General features: G+C 34.8%; 3 protein-coding genes across 7 annotated transcripts; all 3 read left to right on the top strand.

Annotated features, from left to right (window-relative positions):
* Nucleotides 1-2,991: 2,991 nt before the first annotated feature.
* On the top strand, nucleotides 2,992-7,044 carry LOC100779894 (uncharacterized). 2 transcript variants are annotated; one of them, XM_003553629.5, is made up of 8 exons: nucleotides 2,992-3,699; nucleotides 4,006-4,039; nucleotides 4,439-4,651; nucleotides 5,657-5,752; nucleotides 6,073-6,138; nucleotides 6,493-6,584; nucleotides 6,677-6,724; nucleotides 6,806-7,044. In XM_003553629.5, the coding sequence occupies exons 1-8, from the start codon at nucleotides 3,359-3,361 to the stop codon at nucleotides 6,915-6,917; spliced, it is 1,002 nt and encodes a 333-aa protein (XP_003553677.1). In that variant the 5' UTR covers nucleotides 2,992-3,358; the 3' UTR covers nucleotides 6,918-7,044. The 2 variants fall into 2 exon arrangements, with proteins under 2 accessions (XP_003553677.1, XP_040868671.1); XM_041012737.1 differs by lacking the exon at nucleotides 6,493-6,584 and having other exon boundaries at nucleotides 3,072-3,699; nucleotides 6,621-6,724.
* Nucleotides 7,045-9,363: 2,319 nt separating this feature from the next.
* LOC100780426 (E3 ubiquitin-protein ligase ZNF598) lies at nucleotides 9,364-13,820 on the top strand. 3 transcript variants are annotated; one of them, XM_006604692.3, is made up of 8 exons: nucleotides 9,364-9,744; nucleotides 10,532-10,837; nucleotides 10,945-11,153; nucleotides 11,231-11,279; nucleotides 11,378-11,467; nucleotides 11,680-11,742; nucleotides 11,882-12,377; nucleotides 12,489-13,820. In XM_006604692.3, the coding sequence occupies exons 1-8, from the start codon at nucleotides 9,577-9,579 to the stop codon at nucleotides 13,496-13,498; spliced, it is 2,391 nt and encodes a 796-aa protein (XP_006604755.1). In that variant the 5' UTR covers nucleotides 9,364-9,576; the 3' UTR covers nucleotides 13,499-13,820. The 3 variants fall into 3 exon arrangements, with proteins under 3 accessions (XP_006604755.1, XP_006604754.1, XP_006604756.1); XM_006604693.3 differs by having other exon boundaries at nucleotides 9,606-9,744; nucleotides 10,532-10,585; nucleotides 10,663-10,837; nucleotides 11,882-13,820; XM_006604691.4 differs by having other exon boundaries at nucleotides 9,366-9,744; nucleotides 11,882-13,820.
* A 1,065-nt stretch (nucleotides 13,821-14,885) lies between these two features.
* LOC100780968 (uncharacterized) lies at nucleotides 14,886-27,139 on the top strand. Of its 2 annotated transcripts, XM_006604694.4 has the most exons (20): nucleotides 14,886-15,126; nucleotides 15,219-15,472; nucleotides 15,582-15,699; nucleotides 15,837-15,919; nucleotides 16,788-17,005; nucleotides 17,103-17,217; nucleotides 18,208-18,290; nucleotides 18,907-19,107; nucleotides 19,257-19,616; nucleotides 20,050-20,221; nucleotides 20,708-20,899; nucleotides 21,055-21,261; nucleotides 21,378-21,470; nucleotides 22,129-22,343; nucleotides 22,419-22,988; nucleotides 23,103-23,183; nucleotides 23,287-23,372; nucleotides 24,110-24,847; nucleotides 25,247-25,397; nucleotides 25,478-27,139. In XM_006604694.4, the coding sequence occupies exons 1-20, from the start codon at nucleotides 14,985-14,987 to the stop codon at nucleotides 25,557-25,559; spliced, it is 4,161 nt and encodes a 1,386-aa protein (XP_006604757.1). In that variant the 5' UTR covers nucleotides 14,886-14,984; the 3' UTR covers nucleotides 25,560-27,139. The 2 variants fall into 2 exon arrangements, with proteins under 2 accessions (XP_006604757.1, XP_040868638.1); XM_041012704.1 differs by lacking the exon at nucleotides 14,886-15,126 and having other exon boundaries at nucleotides 15,364-15,472; nucleotides 15,579-15,699.
* The last annotated feature ends 472 nt before the right edge of the window (nucleotides 27,140-27,611 follow it).

Below are 27,611 nucleotides of genomic sequence, written 5' to 3' on the forward strand. Positions count from 1 at the left end.
TATAAAATAATTTTCTCATCATAAATATTTGTTTTAAAATAAAATTTATAATTAAAATTAAATTTTAGATAATCATGTTATTAATATGAAATATTCACTAACTTATTAGTGACTAATCTTACTAAAAAATCTAACTGATATCTTTAGTGAGTTCTTTTATTCCAATTATATTTTTTTATTTAAAATACTCAAATTAAAAACTTTAAAGAATATGATTATATCTGAGTTATATCATATTTCCTCTAGTCTCGATTATAAGAAGAACAAAACGATTTCACACTTATTAATGAAATTAGTTAATTTCATTAAATTGTATTACTATTAAAAAAATATTATTTTTTTTAACTATTCTTCATTTAAACTTAATATCAAACAAAAAAATCTTTATTCCTATTAAGGGAAGGGTATTTTAAAATTTATCTTGTTATATAAGAAAAAATTAATTAAGATTTGTTGATATTTGAGAGAAAAAATAATAAATTTTTGCTATTTACATTTAAGATAAAAAAGAGTATACAATATTAACAAGTATTATCATTATGAATATACATACATACTATTGAACTTGTGGATCAATTGAGATATTATTGTTTCAGTTTAATTAAAAAATTTAAATTTAAATATTAAATGTGTAATTATATTAAATATTCTGAAAGATAAAACAGACGTGAATTTGACTCCAGTAGAATTATTTTTCGTAAAAAGTTCATACAGTTTTTTTTATAAAAAAAAATATTTATACACTGTTATATGCGGCCACAGACCGCAAGGAAACCAACGTCAAGTGGCCACAGGTTTACTAATTAAAGTTGCAAAACCATTGGGAACTAACTACAGGAAAGACAAAACAAATGTGTTATTCAGTCTCTTTGTCCCGTTTATTTAGGCTTTGCCATTTTAATTTTAGTTATGCATATTATGCTAATATGAAGACGTGCGGGGCTTGCCGGCTTCATGCATATATACAATTATTTTTCTCACGAGATAAAATTAGGATGAATAATTTTTTTCGTACGGAATATAGTTGCACATCATATATAATTATTTTTTCAGTATTAGCACAGTTTCCCAAATATGCATGATTGCAAACAATACCATCGATCAAAGCCAAAACAGATTTATACTCTATTTATATGTATAAATAGACATTTATACACACAAACAAAAAGTGTAACGTGATTTAGGGTATGTTTGTTTACCTGTTTGGACCTCCAAACGGCCATTCACGGAATATTGAATGCCACTCCCATATGCTTGGCAAATTTTTTTCCGTTACGTTGAATACAATTACAATGAAAACGTACGTAGAATCCAAAGTACCTTGTCACTTATTTTTCACTCAACTTGGGTTTAGAAAGCTAAGTTTAACTTAACTTTTCTAACTATAATCCAAACACACACTTAGCAGTCCCAAACGAGTGTTATTGAAGTTTGTTATCAGGCGCGTGGTTCTTGTATATACCAAAAAATGTTTTGACCTACTTTAATATATTTTTTCTCATTAGATAAATTTTATTAAATTAATACATATAAATTCATTCACGCGGTTTATACAAAACTCATTAATTTAATAAAAAATATTTTGCTGACATCAATCAATTGTTTTTTTTTATAATTTTCACTAATAGAATTTAAATACTCTCATATATTAATAGTATGTTATAGAATTCTATACAAACAATATCACGTTGATTAATACCATGAGGATATTAATCTCACTTGTAGTATAGATAACAAGTAGTTGAATGGCTGGAGTGGAGAGAGAAAAAGAAAGAAGAACAGATTACGTGTTCGCGTCACATGCACATGATGAAAATTATATTATAGTATACCATTTGGAGCTAAGGGGAGAGACTTTGTGTATAATCTAATTAATCAGTTTGTCGCTTGTCAACCCCACAATCGCAGGAAGAAACACGTGAAGTTTTAGTAAATGATAAATGTAACGCAAGTGTACACATTTTCTTTCACACCAGTTAGAGTAACCCTAAAATGCATCCAAATACACTGATGAAGGAAAAAACGAATATAGCAGAATGATAACTATACTCTAGTAAAGGCTATGACTGCTGTGCATGGTGTTGAAGTTGTGATGATATTTGTTGAGAAACCATATTAATGATTCATGAGTAACACTTGCATTGCGATTAGGTAGCTAGAAAGTTATGTCAAAAAAGGTTGCTAGAAAGTAGTAGAGCCTCCCATCTCAGTTTTATTTATTTATTATTATTAAAGAGAATACTACAGCTAGCTGTGGAATATTATTCATTATTGAAGTCAACCGATTGACAAACACCAAAAAAAGGTACTATAAGCCATGAGAGACAGGGGACTTATATAAAACCACGTACTATTTCTTAGATTCACATATAACACATTGACCTGTATGCTGTAGAAATAATATATTAATTAATACTATATATAAACACTTACAAATATATTATCTATATTTACATGATTTTTTTTATTTAATCTGGTTAACTAGTACTTTTAAGGCTTTGATTAAGAAATTAAAATAAAAAATATTTATTATATAAATTATGGGAGAGAAAAAAATCATGAATAATTTTTCAACTTCTAATAAAAATATTTATACTTTATGTTTTTTAACCCATGCTTTAGAACATGTTAGCATTTGCCTTTTTTATTATATAGTTTTTGTAATATTAGACATTTAGCGCATCCTAATTTTATCACTCAAGTATATTCCTCCCACCAAATCTGCTAGAAGCTTTATCATAACCCAACTTGCTAGCTACATTGTTTTCGGTGGAATCAGCACCTCAACCCCTGCTGCACAAAATCCAAATACAGAACGGGCTTTTGTAATAATCCATAGCTAGAAGGTAGGACAACCATAGCAAAATACATAAAAACTTAAAGGGCCCAAAATCACTTCCCCAACATGCTTAAGCCCAAATTGCTTATAAAACTTGAAATTTTTTTGGAATTCATATTTTAAATATTGGGACCAGATACTTAGTAACAGACAGGTCACAGATCATTAAACCAGTCTGTAGTGATAGTGATTTACAATTTTTAATTCTCTTAGTTTATGACTTTATGCTATCGTATTTTACAATTTTAACTTTTTAAGACTCGTTTTCACTTTTACATCCGCATCCAAACTTTGTCCTCCTCATCCAAATTCCAATACCCACAATTGGAATTCAACACCAAAATACTAAATGTTTCTGAACGTTTGTACTTTGTAACCTTGTTTGTTTTTCTTTAAAAAAATTTCAGCCCAAAAGATCCCAAACCTGAAAGTCAACCTTAAACTATCAGTATTGAGTTCCATGAAAATTTAGAACCCACAGCTCCCCCAAGAGGCGTGTAACTAACTGCAACAACAATCATGGCATTGGAGACAGCATGGTATGACCTTGTGTGTTATGGCATAATTGGCATGGCCTTACTAGGTGCCTTGTGGGTGCTGGAAATGAACGAAGGAGCTTCCCGAAGAGATTTTGAGACCACCTTTGCGAGCCTTTTGTTGTCTCGACCTGAAGATGAAGTGGTCGTGAGTGTGTTGCACAGAGGCCACGTCAGCACCCCACAGCTATGGACAAGTTGTTGGCGAGGACTTCACCCCTTTTGCCTCCTTGTTACCCGTTTCCTTTCCTTTGTGATCATGCTTTTGTTCTTACTCTGGGATGTTCTCGCATACGATGCAAGCATCTTTTTTTACTACACTGAGTATGCTCTTCTTCTTTTACATTCTTTACTATCTAAATCTTAGTTTTTTTTCTCTAAAATTAAGAAATTGTGGTACTGTCTCTATGCCAAATACTTTAAACTGATTAAGAAATGTCATGCCTAGGGTGGCAGAACTTGTTTCCATGTCCATAAAGATTTTATTTTCTTTCTATTGTTTGCCCCAACACTCAATGTATTCCCTTGACTAGAAAACTATGGAAGGAATTGAATAACATGCCAATTGTAGTGTTTATATAGGATTATGAAGAGTTGAAGACTTTTTAATTGTATTGCATTTATTTGCAGGTGGACTATCATATTGGTTACCATATATTTTGCGGTATGTCAACAATGACAAATTGACAATCCCATCTGTTTTAAATTTGTTATCTAAGATGGACTGGGAGTGGGAATCACGTTCTCTGGGAACTAGCAAAGTAGGAGTCAGTAGAAGACCTATAAAACAGTAGTTGTTTCTTTAAGAACAAAGTCTCGTTTCTTAGGTGTGTTTAGTGTTGTTCTTTGATAAAAAATGAAGTTTCACCTTGATGATTTTTATAGCAAAAGGAGGGCAAAGGTTTATATTAAAGGTCAACAATCAACATAAATTACCAAGATGAAACTCAAATTTTATTAGGAGAATAGCACCAAAAATACCCAAGAATTTACATCTAAGTTTGTTATTTTTATTACTAGCATCTAGTTTGCATTTATTACTTCTTTGGAACTTTGGTTTCAGTTGGGGACCATTGTATCTGCTCATGGATGTTGGCGGTGCTTTAATAAACCCCTCATTCACAATGGAGCAAAGGCTGAGTTTCTGAGAAGGGATGTAGAAGAGACAATGTCTACAAACTTAATCGCTTCCAACAAGTTGGAAAGCCAATATGTTGAAGAGGACTTTCAACAAAGAGCAGGGTTTTGGGGTTTCATCATGCAAACTATATATCAGGTCAGTCAAACACTTCGAATTCAATGTTTCCTCTGGAAATTCACACTGAAAATTGTTATATACGTGATGATGGTTTTAGTATAGGTTAACTGATATGCTAGATGGTTAATGCACATACCTTCTCAGAAAGACTACCTTTTTGGCCTAAATGTGTTAGCAACAGCTTTCAATTATTTGATTTTATCTGTTTTTGGGTGTGAGCTAAATTCCTATTTTATTTCTATTTATATCTTAAAATGGTTGATATCAAGATACATAGTTACATACGAGGTATGCAAGATATTAAATAAATTTGTGTTTAATAGGAAACTAGGAGAGTCGGAAAGACTGTAAATATATGAGAGTATTGGAATTAGTCAAGGCATGATATAGGATGGATTGAGAGGTTTGGTTGAGATATTGGAATAATGGTAAGGAATTGTGGGATGTAGGAGTTTGAGAGTGTCCGTATGTATCATCATATAATCTTGTTATGAGTGTAACTTAGTTGACAACATACGCTGAATTTGTGGGAGAAGACCTAAGTTTGATTCCCGTAAAATACACTCTTGGATAGGGGTGATAAGCTTTAAGTGTAAATAACTCTCCATAGCCGGTCAAAAGGACGAAAGCTTGTGGGAATACCTTGGAGTATCACTCGGGAATACCAAAAAAAAAAAAATTTTTAATAAAGACTTTCCTCATTTGTAAATGTTAGGATTGTGTTACTAGTATTTATCAAGTACATGTGGAAAAGGGATGGAATATTCCCAATTGAGTTTCTGTCGATCGAAATCATTACAGAGAGAAATAGTGACTGATGATTAAGTTCAAGTCTAAAGTTCAAATGTAAGAAAATAGCTTTAAGCCACAAGGCAAGCATAAGTCACTGGGGCTAGCTTTTGCAGTTCAAAACCATTCACAGAACCTAGTCTGAAAAGTTTTTTATTTCCTTTTCTTATTGTTTTATTTCTTTTTCTAATTTGTTGACAATATTCAGGTTGAATTGATTACTGCATTTAACAGACTTGTGCAGGGGCTGCCATCCTAACAGACATTGTATTTTGGGTTTGGGGTGTTATAGTCCCATTCTTACAAAATCCTCACTTAAGACTAAGCCCAGTGAGTATAACTGTAAACCTTCTGTAAATTAACTGTTCCTGTTCCTAGTGCATAATTCTCCTTTCATTCACTGTGTTTCTGCATACAAGCACTAGAATTACTTCCAACTAAAGATTATTTACAAATTCCTCCTCGTGCTCTAGATTGATTGAATAAACAAGTCACATAATGATTTCACCTACTCATTGCTCGTTTCACTCCCACGGCGTACATTATTATCATAAAAACCTTGATAATTCTGTCTATGCTATTGATTGTATAATAATTCATCCTTCTAAGAAAGAAACTCTCATCGATTTTTATTGGTCTGTACTTGACAGTTGACGGGTTGCATGCATGCGTTGAATGCATTTTTCCTCCTTTTGGATACATCTCTCAATAATCTGGTAAGTGCCATACACCCATGAATAATGTTAGAATACAAGTATTGAGGTGAAGTCCCGTTGAAATTATACCGGTTGCGCAACAAATAAGTTTAAGGACAAAACTCAAATACACACATACAAAAAGGTACTTTTGATGCTGTTCTTCAATCAGAATTAGAGTTCTACCTTGTGTTGTTTTTTTTAATGAAAACCTTTATTTGTAGAGATTACCGAAGTGAAACGTTGGAGAACAGAATCAAAAGTACTTAAAGAAACTGCATCCAAAGTTTTTTCCAAAGTTTGATTAAGTTCTGGTTTAAAAGCATTAGGCACTTATCCAGCTCACGGTTGTGATATTGGTGCATTCATTGGCAGCCATTTCCTTGGTTTAGAGTCTCCTATTTTGTTCTCTGGAGCTGTGGCTACGTCATTTTTCAATGGGTCATCCACGCCTTTGGTTTTAAATGGTACAATAACTATGTTTCCTTCCTTTCCATTATCAGCCACAAGCTTTGTTCTACAACATTAGTTGTAAGCAAATGTTGTTGTTCCCAAACAGGTGGCCATATCCCTTTCTGGAGCTTAATAACAAGTGGGCTCCTATATGGTGGGTGACACACAATATCAAATTGCTCAAGTCTTGCCTTATTCGAATTGCCTTTTACTGATTAAACTACATACAATGCAGGTATTTGTGCCTGGCAGTAATTCATGCCCCTTGCTATGGCGTGTATTATCTGATAGTGCGAGCCAAAAATACGATTCTCCCCAGATTGTTCCCTCAAGCATTTTTGTCATAGGAAGTTTCAGAAAAACTAGGAAGGACATGCTTGTTGCGGATACATGGTCGTACACATCAAGAACAATCCTCAATTTCACATTTCAAGAACGATGTTTAATTCTACGTGAAATTTTTGCTGGTTCGTATAGTAGGAAATTTCTTTCGGTTTTTGCACAAATTTAACAGTAAAATTACGATGTTTAATATGTTTAACAAAATTACTATGAAAGACCTACTCAACTAAATATGTGTTTGAATAACACATTGAATCACTCATTAGAAAAAGTCACAAATCACAATTACTGCGATGAAAGAACCAAAAACTCCAAATAGTAGAAATCTAAGCTCAGCTCTCTTGAGCACATTCAAAAACTGTCATCTCCAATACCAATCAGACTGAATATTGAGACTTAGCAGTTAGCACGTTTGGTTAAAGTTTATTTCAGATAAATAGTCGTTTCTTCTTTAAATGTGAAATAAATTGTATAAAAGGATAAAAATAAACTACCTAAATATCTTTTTCAGGTTTATTTTATCTATAAAAATTAAAGATAGTGTCAAGATTTATAATAATTCACACATTCTAATCAATCAATTGAGTTAGACCTCTTTGATAAGATTTTTTTTTATACATATGCTATAAAAAAATTACTTAAGCGATTATTTTATAATTTTTAATAGATGAGAGATTATTTTATAACTTTTAAACAAATAAGCAACCAAAGTGAAACCTCAAATAAGATAAGGACCAACTGAATAATTTAGGCAATATTTTAAAACTTTTATTACCACCCGCCTAAAACTTTTAGTGCTACAGTTTTGACCTGCGCCACAAGCAGCCTAATACAAAAAGGGAAAATAAGTCAAACTTTATCTTATCAGAGTATCAAGTTAGTAATACTCAACCATTGATGCATTAAATGCTTCTACAAGCTTTTCTCTCAGCTGCATAAATAAGATATCAGACAAAGACGAAGTTGTTTCTGCAAAGGCTCTCACAAGTCACAACAAACCCTTGCAAGATTTCAATGACAAGTTTTTGAAAAAACTATGAATATAAGATTTCATTATGAAGATAGTTAGAGTTCTAAAAAAGCGCTCAAAATCCTCTAAGTATTTGTAAAAAACCTTCTGTATAAGCTTTGTGCATCTTCTCTATAAAACCCTTTTCTTAAAAACTTAGTTATGAGTTTTTATACTAGACCTTCAGAGTTCATATCCATCTTTTAGACGATTGTATCTAGTCTTTAAACCTTACCCACAAACCTCTGTCTATGTGCTTTTGGTGAAGCCTGAAGAGGCCTCCTGTAAATAATACCTGAGATATTTACTTGGAAGGACAACTAAAATACTACTTGGTTTAAAGCGATAAGTGACTAGTTAAAGAATGCTTGTAACTTGGATAAGTTATTATGAAACTTTTGTAGATTTGCTAAGAACAAGTATAAAAATCATTGTTTTATATTCGTTTATGTTTTTGTAAAAGTGTTTTACAAAGCTTTTGTTTATATTTGATTATGAAACCCTTTAAACAAAAACACCTTTATCAAACGAAGTCAGAGTCTTGCAACAATATTTACAAAATATTTGAAAACACAATTCATCCTGCTTTCTTGGGTACGTTTTCTAACCTTTTTTACACCATAGAGACTACCATTAACATGTGTGGGCTGAGTATATTACCTTATTATGTTACAATGACCATTTAAACCGGTTTCATTTTTGGCACTTCCGCCGTTACCTCTTGAGATGGACATTCTTGAATTTGACCATGTATGACTTTCAGTGATTCATTCGATGGCAAATGTTCATCAACAAACCTAAATGGTTCCCCTTAATATGCTTAACATTTAGCCTAGTCAATATTAGTAATGAAGGCTTATGAGCAAATTTCAAAAAAATTTCGTTCGTTATTTTGCATGTCAATCTCGTGAGAAATGATCTTTATTATACGTCACATGTTAGTACATTTGACCAGCCTAATATGTTAGAAAATTGGATAAGATAATCATGTCATATTATTACAAATAACCAAATAACTTATTAGAAATAAAAAGAGTTAATCTAATCGATAAGAATTGAGTTCATATCTCAATGTGAATTTCAATCTCACTATCAACGTGAAAATTTTGATGAATAATTTAAAAGTAACTTTACAAACTCTTATTGAGTTTTTGGCCTTATTTTATAATCTTGGCCTTAACAAGCCCAATTCATCTAAAATTTTTGCAAAGAAAGAAAGAAACAACTTGATAAAAATATTTTACCTCATCATATACTCACCATAAAAGAAATTTAACGTTTTCCTTTTTATTTATTTATTTATTTATCCTAAAAAGAAAAAAGAAATGCAAGTGAGGAGTTGGGATTTGGTTTGAGGAGGCGGTGGCGGGTGGCTGTGGTCTTTAAACCCTTTCAGTTATTTATTTATTTTTATCTTAAATAAATCAAAGCACACACATGTTGACATATAAGGTATTTATCTTACCCATCGCAAAGCAACAGTCCAATAATTTAAGATCAGGAAGCCCGATCGTTTCTAATCCTAGAATCCCAATCTCTGTCTCTCTCCCTCTCCTTATTGCAATAACCTAACCTCGTGTCGTGATCCGGGCACTGGAATTAGGGTTTGCGCTTTCTGTGATCCATAATCAAGAATCGAAAGGAGAGAGAGAGAGATGGACGACTGTTGTGCCGTTTGTGCTGAGCCTTTGGAATGGGTTGCGTACGGACCCTGCTTGCACCGGGAGGTGTGTTCCACGTGCGTCGCTCGTCTCCGTTTCATCTGCGACGATCGCCTTTGCTGCATCTGCAAGACCGAATGCAACCTTGTTTTCGCCACCAAGGTATACGCAATGCCCAATCCTCTGTTTACCCTAATTTTTTTATATTTGTTTTTGTTAATAATCGGTGAGATGAAATTGTTTTGCATATGTTGCCCTAAACGTGTGGAGTCTTTGCTAATTGCTATACATTGCAATCTGAATTGGTTGAGTTAAAATGTTAACGTGCCACACATTGACGCTTACTGTTGTATTCGATTATGACATGTGTATTTTATCATTATGAATTAGAAGAATCGTTCGCATCTTTTAGCTCTAGTTTGAAGTTGTGCTGAGTTATTCTAGGGTAGAATTTGTCCCTAATTTGAATCATGTTGTGAATTTTCTACTACTAAGATTACTGTCACTTGTCCTTGGGCAGCTTATTTTTCCTGCATTTTGGGACAAGAAATTTTAACATGGATTGCATATTTTCTTCTTCTTCTTCATTAACTTGTTTGTAATGCATCCAGAATTGTATATGCTTATATAGTGATATAAGCTTGGGCAGCTTATATCACAATATAACTTTTTTTTTTTTATTACTGTCACTTGTCCTTGGGCAGCTTATATCACAATATAAGTGTTTTTTTATCCTTATTGTCATTTCTAAACTACTGAATTTATCCATTCATGACTTGGTAAACTTACTTGGTTTGGAAACCATAGTTTTAATTCAGAATTGTAGCCTGTAACCCTGTCACGTTTGCTTAAAACCTTGGCAGTAGGGCTTCTTTTGTTAATTTTACATTGTTGTAATTGGTTTTCTCTTTCAATGTTGTTGATATACAATTTTACTGTATACTGCCAGGCTCTAGGTGATTATACAAGGATGATCAATGATTTTTCGACCCTTCCTTCAGAGGTGAGGGAGGGCAAGGTTGGATCATATTGGTACCATGAGGATACAAATACATTTTTTGATGATATGGACCATTACAGGATGATCAAGGCTATGTGCAGACTTTCGTGCAGTGTATGTGACAAGATTGAGGATCAACCACAGGATGCTGCATCAAGGCGGCGAGCGAAGTTTAGGAATATAGGGCAGTTGAAGGGTCATTTATTCCACCGTCACAAGTTGCATATGTGCAATTTGTGTTTAGAAGGAAGGAAGGTGAAATTTCACGATATGTCCCATATGAATTCCTTGGATAACAAGAATTTGTAACCTTTGTTTTGCTCTTTGATTGATTCTGAGACTTAACCATTTCTATGACATAGGTTTTTATATGTGAGCAAAAACTATATACCAAAGCACAGTTGAATCAACACATAATCTCAGGTGATTCTGAGGTGGATGGAAGTGAGAGTGAGAGAGGCGGTTTCATGGGGCATCCCATGTGTGAATTCTGTAGAACCCCATTTTATGGAGACAATGAATTATACATGCATATGTCTACAGAACATTATACTTGTCATATATGCCAAAGGTAACAGCTAAGCTAATTCCATGCTCAATAGGGGTGTAATAAACTGAAGATTCATAACATTGTGCTTCTTAATGCAGGCAGCATCCAGGGCAGTATGAGTACTATAAGAATTATGATGACCTAGAGGCAAGATATCTGCATTAGGATTTTCTCTTATTAACTAAATGGATTTACAAAAGCATTCCTGTCATTTGAACTGGAAATACATATGTCTTATTGCACAGATCCACTTCCGTCAAGAGCACTTCTTATGTGAAGATGAGGCTTGCCTTACTAAGAAGTTTGTTGTTTTTCAATCTGAAGCAGAGATGAAGGTGACTGATTAATTATGCACATGGATCTTTTATGTTTTGTCTCTCGTTTTTAATGATTTGTTTGGAGTGTGCCTGTGTGCTGTTCATGCATCTGCTTAATGATTTTCCATGCTTGTGTGTTTGGATGCTGATTGTTTTTATCTTATACTGTAAAATTATTAGATGTGTTGGTCCTCCATTGTTGAATTTCATTTTCCTTGTTCATGGCTTAGAGGCATAATGCTATTGAACATGGAGGGCGGATGTCACGGTCCAAGCGTAATGCTGCTCTTCAGGCAAGTATAACGACATTCTTTTTTTTTTAACCCACTTCTTATGTCCATTGACACTTCTAGTTTTTGATGACAAATTACTTCCTAGATCCTTCTCACTCCCTATGGAAACGTAACTGTAGCTTTCATTCCTCCCTTACAGATACCAACTAGCTTCCGATACAGACATGGTAATGAACATGAGCAACGCCGTGGAAGAGGTCGTACGTTTCGTCGTGATACTGAAAATCAACTTTCTATGGCCATTGAAGCTAGTTTGGAAACAGCTAATGCAGAGCGAACATTTCGTGATCAATCGACATCAAGTATTGGGCAAATTGCTGTTGATGATGGGAATGATGATATTGATTCTCTCATTCAGCCATTTGAATCATTAGCTGCTGGAGGTTCTGAATCATCTGCAAGATACCTTCAAGCCTTGGGGCATAGCTCTAGAAATGGGCCTCTGGAAGATTCTTCCTTTCCACCTCTACCCATAACTTCCAGCAATGGCCAGCAAAGGTCCAAACATGAACTGGAAGGTTCATCTAGTAACACTATGGCTGCACGTCTGCGTCGGCATGGCAACAGAACTGTATCCGTTGTCAATTCTGGTAATGCTTGGCCAGCAGCAGGCCGTGGACTGGTACAAACATCAAGTAATCCTTCACAATCTAAACCGTCAACAAATAATGTTCTTGGACTGTCTCGTAACACTGGGCAGATGAAAACAGTAATTAACAGTGGACCTTCATCATCAACTTATGCAGGTTCTATTCAGGCTACACAAAGAACTACTCACGGACAATTACCTGCTGGTTCATCGAGGAACACACGCGACAATGTCAGAATTGTTCACTCTGCATCTGCTCCAAATCTCATGGAGAACAACTCTGTTGAAATTTCAATTTCTGATTTTCCTCCAGTTTCTGCTGCACAAGTGAGTAAGTTACCTGCCAGCAGCCAGTCTAAATTAAACGTGGAAAATTTTCAATCTGCTAACAAGTCTTTGGTTGAAAAGATTCGTGGTGCTCTTGATTTTGATGAAGAAAGATACAGTATATTTAAAGACATATCTGCCCAATATCGCCAAGGCACAATAGATACAGGTACATATGTGGACTATGTGCAGCAGTTTGGCTTGTCTCATCTTGTGCTTGAGTTGGCAAGACTATGCCCGGATACTCAGAAACAAAAAGAGCTTATTGAGGCTCACAACGCTAGTTTGCAAAGAGATGCTTTCCCAGAAATTAACTTAGTTCGAGGCACTGCTAGCACCCATCACAAAGACGGTAATTTAAACAAGAAAGGTAAAGGTAAGTCTGTAGATAGTAGGGGGAGTAACTCCACAGAGAAATTAGCAGATAGCTTTTTAAGCACTGTACATCAGCTACAGGCAAATTATAAATCTTCAGAAGAGAAAGTGGAGGTGCTATCAAGGGGTGATTACCGCACTGACAGGGGCAAATTAAAAATCAAGCAGCAGATTGATTCAAATCCTGGTAGTCAACCTACAATGAAGCTTGGTGGGCAGACTGAAACATCAAATGGCAGTTTATCCGATCAAAGTAAAGAGGATGGGGGTGGTGGGAACAAGCAACGCAAGAAAACTTCAAAGTTCCTGAGAGTGCGCCTTGGTGATGGTTCTGTTTCATCCCTTCTTGATCAATCAGATCCTGGAACAACAGACAGCTCAGAAGGTAACAATGATGACGTTGGAGGAGGGCCTCCTGTGCGAGGTGTTTGGCGAAAAGGGGGAGGTCATAAACTTTTTCCCTAGTTTTGCTTCACCGTGACTTTGAAAACGTGAAGCATCAAACGCAGTTGAACTTGCTGGCTAAAGCCATGGTTGAACTGCAATATAAACATGAATTTGGTTTTCGGCTTAGGGAGTGGTATTGGATTATATCGGATTTAAGTTAGATTTAAAGTATATCAAGCTGGGATGTGACTTTGACGTTTTGTTGAAGGCCAAACGCCATTGCCTGAATGGGCTTATATTTTATTTTTGGTTTGGGGTATACTTCGATTTTGATCAAAGACAGAGGTGTTCATATGCCAAGTGTACTGTTTGCTTTTTACGAAAGTGGCACTGTTTCTTACTTTGCGATTTGCTGTCTCATCTATCTTCTGCAATTGTATTAGCTTCTGAGGCCAGGCTAGACACTTGTCGACTGGTCTATGTCAGGTTTGTTTGGGTGTCCGGAATGTTAAAAAGAATCAGTAATTAGTAATAATATAAATAAAACAAGGGTATCTTTTATTTATATTTCGTAGAATTGATTTTAAATGAATTTTGAAATACTAATCAGTTTGCAAATTATGTTAAACAAAATTATTTGGGAATGACTTAACTAGGATTGGCTTTACATACAATAAGTGAAAATTTTATTCTTAAGATAACTTATTTTTACCTTCAAATTATTTTTTTATTTTTAAATTAAACGGTAAAATTTGTTTTTGCTTTTACGAACAGCCACTTGGTATTTTAAACAAACAAGCTTTAAAATATATAACCGACAGATCGTGTGTAGAATTCCTGGTGGAGATTTGGTATAATATTTTTAAAAAAAAAAAATGTATAGCAAGGAGGGTTTAAGTCCTGAACTAGAAGAAGAATTCTACGCTGGAGACTAGTTTCTATCAGGTCAACAGACAGAAGAAGACTACTCTATCCATGGTGTGAGAAAAATTAGCACGCCCATCACTAGGATTGACATAATGCAGCGAGACAAATATCGTTTCTCTAACAAGAATACAATTAAAGGGACTTAGTTGGCTAAAGTAACAATTAAATCAAAGAAATGTTGGAAAAGGTGAAAAAGAAAAAGAAAATAATTAACTTGGACTACTTTTTTTTTCATAAGTCCTTATACTTACAAAATTCTTAATTAAATCTCTAAGTTTATAAAATTATTTATAGTTAAGATTCCATAAAAATACATGGATTGATCTAAAAATTCTGAAATAATTGAACAATTAACTTTTTTTTAAGGAAACTGATCAATTAACTAAATACTTAATTAATCTGTAAATCATTTGAAAATGTCAAATAATTTCCTGTGCTTTGCTAAAATCTAACAAAAAATTCAATTAAAAACAATATACAAATTCAACAATTTATACAAACTCTTAAAAAAAAAATCTAAATTAACAAATTAATTTAGCCAAAAAGAAACAGCGCGCAAGCAAGCTTATAAATCCTTGAGTTCCGTCGAATGGACTCATGCTTAAACCCTACCTCACTGTATCGTTGAAGGAGCTAAATGGATTCGGCGAACGGAACAACTGCGGTGGAGGAACAACGGTTAACTGAACGGAGCATGCACCGTGGCCCCTATCTCGGTGACATCTCAGCTCTCTGTTTTCTTCGCATTCCCAATCTCTCTCTTCCTTTTCTTCTCGCCGGTAATAATGTTTTGCTCTCACCGTTTTCAAGTTTCAATTGCACAGTGTTTGTTGTACTTCACTTGTTTTGACCTCTTCAATGCTTCGTTCAGGTCTGGGTTCGGAAATTACGTTGTACGATTTAGAACTGAGTAAGAGAGTAAGATCCTTCTCTGTATTCGAAGGAGTTCGCGTCCACGGAATCGCTTCTAGTTTCCCTCAAGAGAATGTAATTGCTGTGTTTGGGGAAACGAGAGTGAAACTGTTTAGCTTCGCATTTGATAGCGCTTCTCGGAGTCCAGAGTTGACGTTCGTTCATTTGTTGCCCAAGTTTGGTCACTGGGTTTTGGATGTTTCCTTCCTCAAGGTGAGTGAGAGTGAGTACTTAACGGATTTCAATTTCGAAATAATGAGTGTTTCTTCGTATTGTGTTCTAACTTGGGTTGCTTTTCTTTTTTCTTTTTACTTGGTAGTAGGGATCCTTACCTCATTCCAATGTGGAGAGTGAGTTTCTTGCTGTAGGATGTAGCGACAATTCAGTTCACGTTTGGGATATTTCTAACTCTAAAATGGTTCTTAAGGTTCAATCTCCAGGTTGGTTTCAACTTCACTATATGCCATGGATTGGTTTTTATGTATATATATATATATATATATTTTTTTTTTTTATTTTTATTATTTTTTTTTTTTTATTTTATTTTAATGAGGTTGTGTTTGTCGATGGATCATAGTGCGGTGCCTTCTGTACTCAATGCGATTATGGGGTCACAATCTTGAAGTTTTCCGAATTGCGTCTGGTACAATATTTAATGAGGTAAGAGATTTGCTGATATTTTAATGTTCACAATTGATGTTCGAATTGCCAGACAAGACTTAGGGAGAATATGTTTTTGAACATTTTAATGGAATTCCTTCCCTCATCCTTTCTTTTACCTGGTAAGTAGTAAATGATGGTGAATGCTTCTTGGCCTTAATGTTATCAAAAGGGATATAGAAGAGGGGCATAAAATACGTAAGGAGTTTATAAATCATGCTTTTAATGACAATGGAAAGGTTAAACGGATTCTGCAAATGGAACAACGCTGGGAAGGATGTGGAGTAAATATCCCCTGATAACAGGGGAAATTTAATCCAGATGCCTAATAACAGATCAAATATCCTCCATATGCTTTCGTATTTGTTAGTCTAAATTCAGCTTCTACAGCTCCAGTAGATTGTTGGCTGGAAAAGCCTTCATCATAAGTCACAACAATAGTCAAATAGAACCGTTGTGCTGTTGACTCAATCTTGCTTGGTTTCCACAGACTAATACCAAAGTTCTCATGCAAAAACACTCAAAACAGTTCAAGCAAATCCCAATTATAATCTTGGTGGAATACAAGTATATAACATAACTTAGTTGTAATTGTTTATGCAAACCCTTGTGCTACATGCATAATATGACACTACATGACTAACTTTGTTATTTTTATTTAAGCTTGGACATGAAGGATCTTTTTTCTGCACTGTATCTCTTTATGTTTTACTTAAATATTATCTTTGGTTTTCTTCATAAAAGTGTTGTACTGAAAATACTTGCCACTATCCTTTTTAAAAGATCTTTGTGTTTGTTATGGCCTGGTGTTTAATGTGTTGATGTTTCTATTTTCTTTTAATTACTTCAAAGAGTTTGGTTCGGGCAGATTATTGTTTGGAAAGTTGCCCCTCAACATAATAAATCTTCAAGTCATCAAGAAAACCATTATCATCAGAGCATTTCATCCTCCAATTGCTGTCAGATAAAGGATCAACTGTATGAGGCTATTCATGTATGTAAACTTATTGGACATGAAGGTTCAATATTCCGAATAGCATGGTCGTCTTGTGGATCTAAACTGATATCTGTCTCTGATGACCGGAGGTGAGTTAGTTTTCTCAAGTCCTATTGTATCACTGATTTATGTTTTTTCTTAAAGATAATGACACATGTCATGATTGTTCTCCTTTTATTAATACAGTGCACGTGTCTGGGCTGTTGCTACTGAAAGGGAGCATTCATTGTGCCATGATCCTGTTGCCCTTGTCTTATTTGGACATTATGCTCGGGTTTGGGACTGCTGTATGTATGATAACGTAAGCCAGTTCTGTTTGGTTTTTATTTTCTAAGGTTAAATAGGATCTTTTAATACAATGAAAAAAAAAATGGTCTTTCATTTCATACAAATGAAAAGCATTATCTTAAGAAGATACCTTTACTGATAGTCTAATATTGTTTACCTTCCTATTTTTTTATTCATTATATCATATTCTGCTCCTCCACCCCCAACAAAAAGGTAGAATTGTTAGTGTTATACCATAAAATTTTCCACTCTATACCAATCTTACCTTTTTCCGAATTTCCCCTTCCAATGATCACTATTAGCAAATGAATCCATTATTCTGTTCTGATGTAATTTATTTTAATTGGAATGTCTATTTACCTTTGAGATAAAAGCCTCTTCATAGACAGATAGATCATATTGTCAAGATTTAAGATTTTCACTTTTATTTATGGCCCTTATTCGCTTCAAGTGATTTAGACACTTCAGTCTTGTAACCTGTTCCTTTAATTATTTGTGACCAGCAAATACATAAAAATTGAAATGTACAACAATATTTCAGATATTCATGTGCTGCTAGATTAAACTTTGTGGATCATTTTACCTCTTAAGTTGTAATTTTTTTACTTTTTGCCACTAAGAAGTGAGCTTTTTCTAACATAATCAATTATTATTTTCACCTGTCTGAAATTTTTACTGCTAATGATAAATTCCAGTTGTTCAATCAATTTTTTATCTACTATTTTACTCATTAATGCATTTTTTGTGACTGTTTCATAAATTTAATACTATTTTTTATAAATATTGCTACTACTTTTATAAGTGGTAATGTCATCCTTCATAATATCATTCATTTTTCTTAAATTAAAGTTACAAATTACAACAACTAAGCCTTTTTTTAGTACTCAAATTTAGGCACAACCAACACTGTTTTGAATGCATTTGACAACATTAACATTGTACTCATACTGTATTTATTTGTCTACACAGATTTTCATTTATATTGACTAATGGGTTTCTGCAGTTGATTGTCACTGTCAGTGAGGATTGTACATGTCGTATATGGGGAGTTGATGGTAAACAACTGCAAGTTATTAAGGAGCACATGTAAGTTATAAAAATGAATTCTTGATTGTTGAGAGTTAAAATTTTAATTGTTAATATTTGGAATTTTCTGTGGCTCTAATTTAATAAGCATTGAAGATTATCTAGACTTTTTGACATTCTCTGAACTGAGTATCTACAGGAAATTGCCATTGGTAGTTTGTTATCTTGAGTCCCTTGAACCTGTAATAAAAGTCATTGATTTATGTTAAGTTGTTAACCCTTGAAAGACCTGACTCAAATATCATTTGTTAATTGTTACGGATTTTTTTGGTTGATAGATATTTGCATGAGGTTTAAATGAACCAAGGAATCCCATGACCCGAATCTTTGATTTTCCTACAAATGGATGTTTCAATTCTGTCATTTCTAAAAGTAAAATTAATTGGATGTATGACATAGTATTGTATAAGCCAGTTCTATTTGCCTTATATCTTGCAATTCCAGCGTTCTACTGCTTCACAAGAGTCATAACCTGAGTACTACCTAAACTGTTTTCTCTGTTAGATTTTATGAGACCAGAGCTGTCCATATTTTCATGTCTTTAAAGTTCTCACAGTTTCACTTGTAAGAGGAATTAGAGTCATAACAAAATGTGTGCATTCTGTGTTGTATACAGTGGAAGGGGTATATGGAGATGTTTGTACGACCCAAATTCATCACTTCTTATAACTGCTGGCTTTGACTCTGCTATTAAAGTACATCAACCTCGTGCTTCTCTGCCCAGGGGCTTGGAAGCAGCACAAGGGTCCCCTGGTAGGACAGAGATGTTTTCCATTTGCATCCCTAATGTGTTGAATCATAGTGGATTTATGGACAGGTAGGGTTATTAAATATAATGAACTCACTTGGGATGACTACTAACATTAGAAAATTTGGAACTGCTTTTGATATGCCTTTGTCTTCATACTCAGTTGTGTTTTCCGATTTCCATGTTGACTGGCCTTTTTGCCTCCTTTCTTGTTGCAGCAAGAGTGAATATGTTCGATGTTTGCGCTTTTCCTGTCAGGATTCTCTTTATGTTGCTACCAATCATGGTTATCTCTACCTTGCTAAATTATGTGATACTGGTGGTGCTCAGTGGAATCAACTTGTCCAGGTCAGCAATGGAGCACCAATTATCTGCATGGATTTATTGTCCAAGGACTCTTTTGAACTTGACTGTGGTGCTGAGGATTGGATTGCTATTGGAGATGGTAAAGGAAATATGACAGTTATTGGAGTTTCTAACGATGATTGTACTCCTACTGTGAGATTGTGCTTTACTTGGCCTGCTGAAATGGAGAGACAGCTCTTGGGTACTTATTGGTGTAAATCTCTGGGATGTAGGTAATGAATTTCTTAAACCATGCATAGATACATGATGCCTGTTGATGAGATGTGAATCTATCCTTCTTTCCTTTCCCCTGATGCTTGTCCTGGCCTCGCTATTAAAATGACAGTATGTAATAAAAAAAGAAATGCACTCCACGCCATTATTAAACTTTAATCAGGGAAAAAACTCACTTATTCCGAATGTAGTTCAAGCTATATCTCTCTTTGGTTGACAGGTCATAAGATCATACAATTCAAACTGTGTTAAGCATACTCATCTCAGTTTCATCTTACCATATATATCACATAGCACTATCAAATGAGAGATTCTAGTTAGTATGTTATAATCCTATGTAGTTGTCCTAATCTGTTTCTTAAACTATTCTTTTATTTTGCTTTGTTTCAAATTAATAAAATATTCTCATTCTCTGGTGACACAATTGTGTAGGTATGTCTTCACAGCTGATCCTAGAGGAACATTGAAACTCTGGAGGTTGCCTGACCCTTCACAATCTGATCTTCCGAGCTCCATGAGGAGTAACAACGTATCATGTATAGCAGAGTTCACATCAAATTATGGAATGCGGATAATGTGTTTGGATGCATGCATGGAGGAAGAGGTATTCATCTGTCAATGGATTAGTATCCTCTCGTCTTTGTTATGAGAGAGAAAGGCATAGAATAATTAAAATATGACCCATCATTACTTGTGTAGGATTCATTCATTTTGCTTGTGGCTCTCTCTCATAACATGGTATTTTCATGTACTTCTAGCATGAAAGGATCCAAATCTATCTCTCCATATTCTACATTTTATTCTTATTGGGGGTTAGTAGGTGGAATTTTGATGTGTTCATTGTTGCTAAATGATTCTCTGTGGAGGACTATTAGATACTCAATAGAATCTGACTTTATGATGCAATTAAAATAGCATTTTAACAAAAAAATGCTTTTATGTAGAGATAGACCTTAATGAGATTGTTCGATAACTACTCATGAGGAACAGAGACATGGGATATTTGTCATTCTGAATTTTAAAATATTATGATTTGAATATACTAGTTTACAATTCAAAAATGGAAATTCATCTGAAATCTGAATTGCAGGTCCTAGCATGTGGAGATGTACGTGGCAATATGGTCCTGTTCCCTTTGCTAAAGAATCTGGTGCTGGGCATATCTGCTGCACAAGAAATGAAGATACCTCCAGTAAATCATTTCAAAGGAGTTCATGGGATTTCAAGTGTCTCCAGTGTTTCTGTGACTAAGCTTGGTTATAATCAGATTGAGATATGTTCAGTACGTTCAGCTATTCACCCTTCTAATTGTGGTGATCCAAATTTAAACTATTTGCCAAACATAAAATCCAGAGCACTCTTAATATTCTAACCTGAAAGTGCAGATATGGTTGTGGTCTACCTTGATTCTAATTGTTGATTTTTATTCTTGTTCAGACTGGAGCAGATGGCTGTATATGCTATCTGGAATTTGATAAAGAAATGCAGAATTTGCAATTTACGGGGATGAAACAAGTGAAAGGGTTATCTTTGATTGAATATGTTTCTGTGGATAACAACTCCGGTGATAAATTGTCAAGCAGTTATGCTGCTGGTTTTGCATCAGTGGATTTCATAGTATGGAACTTAGCTAATGAGAATAAGGTACTTTGACTACCTTTTCTTTTTACTCTGCTAAGTCAATATTTACATTCCCTTATGCATTGCAGTATACCATTACCACTTATTATAGATGTGATGATAACGTATGGTTTTATCAGGTGGTGAACATTCCATGTGGTGGATGGCGACGTCCTCATTCCTATTATCTAGGTGATATACCAGAGATGAAGAACTGCTTTGCCTTTATCAAGGTTTGCTTTCTGCTTTGAACCCTTAACTATTGAAAAATTCTGTATGCATTTCCTTGAGATTTATCTGTCCTAAAGCCCATTTACACCTGTTCATTAGTCATTAGATCTTTCTGCTCAAACTAAAAGTTGTTAAACTCTTGTTAGAAAATCTATGTAGTTACTGCTTTGAATTTGAGATCATTTTATGGATTGGGCTTGTATATGAGCTCTATAAGATATTCATGGCTTCAAGCCCCTTTTTGTGGCTTCAATGTGTCACCTTTTTTATTGGTTGAGCCTAACAATGAGGATGGACTAGGTAAATTTAAATAAAAACCAACTTTAACCTGATTTCCTTCTTGACATGTGCTTAATTTTTTTATATGTAAAAAATTTCCCAATCATATGTAAGGGTATTTGAAAGAAACATTTGGTCAGCTTGTCTAGCTTCCCTTTGTTCTGTTTCTTCTATAACATGGGTGTAGGTAGAAGTTAAAAAATTACTAAAATTAGAGTTGAAATTTATCACTGCAATTGTAGCATTAATCTTAGCAATTTCTTAAGCTTTTTCCAGCAGTCACTTTATTAGGTACTAGGCCTATTTTGTTCTGGATGATTATTTTTTGTTATCACAAACAATTTTCTGCATAACCCTAACAAATAAGGGCAATTATTACAGGATGAAATGATAAATATACATAGACACTGGATTCATAATAGAGATGGGAAGGTATATCCTCAAAGTTTGCACATGCAGTTCCACGGTAGAGAGATACATTCCTTGTGCTTTATCTCTGATGATGTGCTTGTTGGAGATAATTATAAGTGTGCCTTATTTTCTAAATCAAGTTGGATTGCAACTGGATGTGAAGATGGAACTGTGAGGTTGACATGGTAAGACCATTGTTGTCTGCTCCTGTAGAACTTGCTTGAATGCTTTATTATACCTAACCTGTCTGTTTGATTTAGGTACTCTCCAGGTATTGAAAATTGGTCTACATCAAAACTGCTTGGTGAACATGTTGGAGGATCGGCGGTAAGATCAATTTGTTGTGTGTCAAAAGTATACACCATTTCATCAGATACGGGCAATGTACCTGATGGGAGGATTGAACTGAATGCTGCTGTTGAGAACAATGATAACCCAACATTACTAATATCAGTGGGTGCAAAGCGTGTCTTAACTTCTTGGATATTAAAAAATAGGAGGCTGGACAACAAAAATGACTTCGTAACTGATCATCAGTGTAATTCAGAAGGAGTTGATGATCAGTTTTTGTCAAATTTTTCCTCATCAATGACGTTCCAGTGGCTTTCCACTGATATGCCCGCCAAATATTCAATTACACACAATACTCCCGAAAATAATGTGGAGAAAATAGTTGGTATTGCTGAAAATGTTTCTAATACAAATAGTGATGCTAGAATGGGATCTCTGGTTTCTGAGAGCAGAACGGCAAACTTGATCAGAGATAAGCATGAAGATGACTGGAGATATCTTGCAGTCACTGCTTTTCTTGTTAAATGTTCTGGTTCCAGGTGAGAAAAGAGGCTTAATATTTGCTTTCTTGCTCATGTATTTGGTTAAACTCTAACTAATTTGATGCAAAAAATAAAACCTGAAACTAACTTTCCATTTTGGATATCTTTCAGGATATCTGTCTGTTTTGTTGTTGTTGCATGTTCAGATGCTACACTTGTGTTACGAGCTTTAGTTTTGCCCTTTCGCTTGTGGTATTTATACTTAATCCTGTCAAATTCTATTATAATTTTTCTCTGCTTTCTTATTTTTCTTTCTAACATTTCACATGGTTCTTTTCCTTTTACCTGATGGCAGGTTTGGGGTTGCTTTACTGGTTCCTTTATTGGCACCTGTTTTATCATTGCAGCATATAATCTTTCCCATGTGTAGGCCTCATAAAGGTTTGTATGCCATGCCAGTGATTACTGCCAAGAGTTCTCCACCTCTTAATTCCTTCATTTCACGTTGATGTGGTAGTTTTATTGAAATAGCCCATAGTATTGCTAAGTTCAAATGCACTGGCATTGAGAAAGCCTAAGTTCAAAGATGAAATTGTCTCAAAGGTTCGGTTTAGTTGTGATCTCAGGGCTGCTTTTTAATAGTCCAAAGGCCTTGCTAGAATAGTTACATGGGTTCATTAGGATAATAGATTGTGACTAGTTAATTTGGTATTTGGTGCTAAGTTTTTCTTATCAGTCATTAGTAGTTGGAACTTTGAAGTCTTAAGTTTCAGAGGGTTGGATTTATGCTAACTCGTGTGTAAGTTATGGGAAGCTTATTCATAGGTTTGTAATACTTTCAATAAAATGATTTTTTTATTATTATTTTAGATGTGCTTCTGCCTCTTGTATAACGTCCCAACTCCCTACTAAAAGCATACCCTGCTTGTAATGCTAAATTTGTTATGTAATGACATTATTTAGATAATGGTGATTTGTAGTGTTTTTTTTGTCATGCTTAGTTTATGAAACGACAGAAATAATTTGTCAAGATGACAAGTTGACTATACTGTTTCCTTTCTCATATAATTTTTAAAATACTTGCTATAATAATTTCAGGGGTTGTTGCTCATATATGTTCTGTCTAGCACCTGTTTTGCATAATTTTATTCATCTTATGTCTGAACTTTCTTTTGCAGAAAACATTCAAGTTGGAAATGTTTATATTGTGATTAGTGGGTCTACTGATGGAAGTGTTGCTTTTTGGGACCTAACTGATAGTGTTGAAGCTTTTATGCAGCAAGTTTCAGTTTGTAATGTTGAAAATTTTTTTGATTGCCAAAAACGACCACGCACAGGCAGAGGAAGTCAGGGTGGAAGACAGTGGAGATCTTTAAGCAGAGACTTATCAAAGAAAAGACAAGACGGCAAACTGGTCACTTTGAAAGCCGAAGACAGGACCCAAAGCATCAGTTATGCTACACAGGGGACCTCTTACATGCCAAGCAGTTCTGCTGACTGTGAGATGGTTTGTTCTCAATCTACACATATGGTTCCCCCAGAGTTAGAAAGCAAGACTGATAATTTGTCAGTGGAAATATGTGAAATACGGCCTCTATGCCGTTTGCAAAATATTCACCAATCTGGTGTCAACTGTCTCCATGTTTCAGAGATAAAGGGTGGGCAAATTACTGATAATTGTCATGTGTACAGCATAGTTACCGGGGGTGATGATCAAGCACTTCATCATCTCATGGTTGAATTATCACCTAAATCAATAAATTCAAGTGAAGGAATTTTGATCCCAGACATCATACATTTCGTCTCTGTACCTGAACATGGAAAGGACATCAATTTACAAAGTCAGAGCAAGAATTATAAGATTAAATTCTTAAATTACCAAAAATTACCCTCTGCCCACAGCTCTTCTGTCAAAGGTAAAGCTGTGTAATAATACCTCTCTATCTACATGTTTTATTTCCTTGGTTTATAAAGAATAGTTGGCATGTCAGTCTTTCATTGTTTGATTCAATGCTCTTCTCTTTCCCCCAAAAAAGTTCAATTGCTTCATCTAGCATTTTGTCCCACTAAGAATGTTAAGCCTATTATTCCCCATATAATTGTTATAGTTTACAAAATACAAGAATATACTTGTCTGGTAGATTTGCCGAAAGATTACATTTGCTTTTCATTTGCTAAATTACTTATGGTCCTTGAAAACAATATATCCATTTTTGAATCACTTCATCAGATTGAAGCCAATATCTGGAAATGCATATTAACATTTCAATAAGTTTGATCATTGGTGCATCATAATCAACCTTTATTGTATGAAGGTGTCTGGACAGATGGATCTTGGGTGTTTTCGACTGGACTTGATCAGCGGATCAGATGCTGGCATCTTCTGCAGAGCAAACTAATTGAGCATTCATATCTAATAGTTAGTGTGCCAGAGCCAGAAGCGTTATCTGCTAGGGCTTGTGGCAGGTGATTGTTATATATGGTATGATGATCAAGTTAGGTGATTTATTGTTGCTTCTCTGAACTCTTGCTTTTGTCTTATGTAGGAACCATTATCAAATTGCTGTTGCTGGAAGAGGGATGCAAATAATTGAATTTTCTGAATCTTTAAAGAAGATTGGTGACTAGTGTGGAGAGTGAAGTGATTTTTTTTTTTTTTTGTTTTATTTATTTATGTGTCAGACTAATTTATTGGGGGGGATTTTACCAACCTCGCTCAGATGAATCAAATCCTGCTGGTATTCATTTTTTTGTGTGCATGTGTGTGTGCACACACCCAAAACATCTCCCAGGTCCCAGCAAACAGTGCAGCTGTTGATTATGTACATCTACATGTGCAGTTTGCCAGGTGAAATTTTCTGTTTTAAGCCAAGGGAGCATTATCAGTTATTTCTGACAGAGACCTCTCACCCTCACAAACACAACCCCCCCTCTGTCTTGGAGCTGGGTTCTGCAAATGCCTCTGGATCAAGTCCCAAGGGGTCGAAGTTGTCACCTGGATAGAAGGGGGACGACCTAGTCAACGGTATTCAGCAGTGCAGTAACCAACTATGACTCGAGTTGCATGTATGGTTGTTCATTGCGCTAGACATTGGACTTGGAATTTTGAGATGATGAATCATCCTCTCATTTTACAGAGGAAATTAGCAGTAGAAAGGCAATAGCTTCTGCCTCTTCCTACCCTAATGTCAATTGGAACTCTCATTGAATTTGATGTCATTGCTACGGAGGAAGAATAAAATATGCAATTCTCTACATGAGCTCTCATAAAGCTTATGGGAAAAGATGGTTTTCCAGCTGTTTTTCCAACATAGGAGGTTATCAAATAGAAAAAATGGTACTCCTCATTCCAAAGACTGACCACCCAGATTTATCAATCAATTTAGATCAATGTCCCTATGTAATGTGCCTTATCAATTTAGATCCATCTTTGCAAGCTACCTTTGTTCTTGGTAGGAATATAATGCAAACATCATTTTTGCGCATGAGCTAGTGAACTGCATGAGGATGAGCGTAATAAAGCCCTAGTGGAATAGACTTGAAAAAGCATATAATCGAATCTCTTCGTCCTTTATTCATTATTGTTTGGAGGGGCTAAATACCCCTTTGCTATATAAGCTAAATAGTAAATATCGCCTCACATGGAATGGTGATAATAGGGAAACATTCTATCCCACCAGAGGAGTCGGAGATCCAATGTCTTCGTATTCGTATTCTTTTTCTTTCTAATGATTTGCATGGAGAAATTCTCGTTTTATTCATGATGCTGTGGTCACAAATCTTATGTTTGTTGACGATCTCCTTAATCCTACAAAAGCTGCAGCTCAGCAATTGCAAGTTATCTTCACATTTTGTGTTCTGTATCAGGTCAGAAAATAAAAACACAGAAGACCACCATCTCTTTTTTTTTTTTCAGGAATGTTAATGAGATTGGAGACCTCATCACGCGAGAAGTGGATACTTAGTGGCAACAGGTCTGGGCAAATACCCGGGATCACTCCCTTGTCAATGAAACAGAACTAGCTTGCTGGATGAAACAGACAATGCTTATCAATAGTTGGGAGAATCGTTTTAGCCCATTCAGTGTTGGGGTCCTATGGCAAGTTTCCTGATGCAACACCCCAAAGTTCTTGGAATTTCCAATGCGAGAGAGAGAGAGAGAGCAATTATGTAGAACACATTAAAAAAATGCTCATAATCCTTGACTATGTAACCTAAATCAAGGAAAGCACCAAGAGTAAGTATGCTGATAATAGGGGAATTCCTAGCACCCTTTCTTATATCAGGTAGGCCTTTCCTCCATCACATTGGAATACCTTAAACACGGATACGAAGGCTCAGAGCATCTTTAGTGGTGTTGATATAAGCAATTTAATTTGTGTCACTCAATCTTAAGTAATTTAATTAATTTTCTCTCCAATGAGCATTTCTATTAATAAGTTGTTTAACTCAAAAATATTATATTTCTCTCTCTTATATTTAATATAAGGTTAAGCAATACATGAGCAATAGATGTTTATGTAAGCATCTCTCTAATTTTTAGCAACTCAAAATCATCTTTAGTACATCAAAATATATTTTTTTTGTTAAATAACTTCCATTGTAAATGCTCTAAAAGACACCAGGGGAGATGGCGGTCACTGCATTGCAAGTTAGCAACATTTATATTGGGAAACTTCC

Source organism: Glycine max, chromosome 19 (assembly GCF_000004515.6).
Source record: "Glycine max cultivar Williams 82 chromosome 19, Glycine_max_v4.0, whole genome shotgun sequence".
Taxonomy (NCBI): Eukaryota; Viridiplantae; Streptophyta; class Magnoliopsida; order Fabales; family Fabaceae; genus Glycine; species Glycine max.

Coding starts and splice junctions, on each gene's coding strand:
- LOC100779894 (XM_003553629.5), top strand. CDS start 3,359: ATGGCATTGGAGACAGCATGGTATGACCTTGTGTGTTATGGCATAATT. Junction 4,040..4,438: donor TGGTTACCATATATTTTGCG/GTATGTCAACAA, acceptor CTTTGGTTTCAG/TTGGGGACCATTGTATCTGC. Junction 6,725..6,805: donor AACAAGTGGGCTCCTATATG/GTGGGTGACACA, acceptor CATACAATGCAG/GTATTTGTGCCTGGCAGTAA.
- LOC100780426 (XM_006604691.4), top strand. CDS start 9,577: ATGGACGACTGTTGTGCCGTTTGTGCTGAGCCTTTGGAATGGGTTGCG. Junction 10,838..10,944: donor TGTGTTTAGAAGGAAGGAAG/GTGAAATTTCAC, acceptor TCTATGACATAG/GTTTTTATATGTGAGCAAAA. Junction 11,743..11,881: donor AGCGTAATGCTGCTCTTCAG/GCAAGTATAACG, acceptor CCTCCCTTACAG/ATACCAACTAGCTTCCGATA.
- LOC100780968 (XM_006604694.4), top strand. CDS start 14,985: ATGGATTCGGCGAACGGAACAACTGCGGTGGAGGAACAACGGTTAACT. Junction 19,108..19,256: donor CATAGTGGATTTATGGACAG/GTAGGGTTATTA, acceptor TTCTTGTTGCAG/CAAGAGTGAATATGTTCGAT. Junction 22,989..23,102: donor GTTAAATGTTCTGGTTCCAG/GTGAGAAAAGAG, acceptor GATATCTTTCAG/GATATCTGTCTGTTTTGTTG.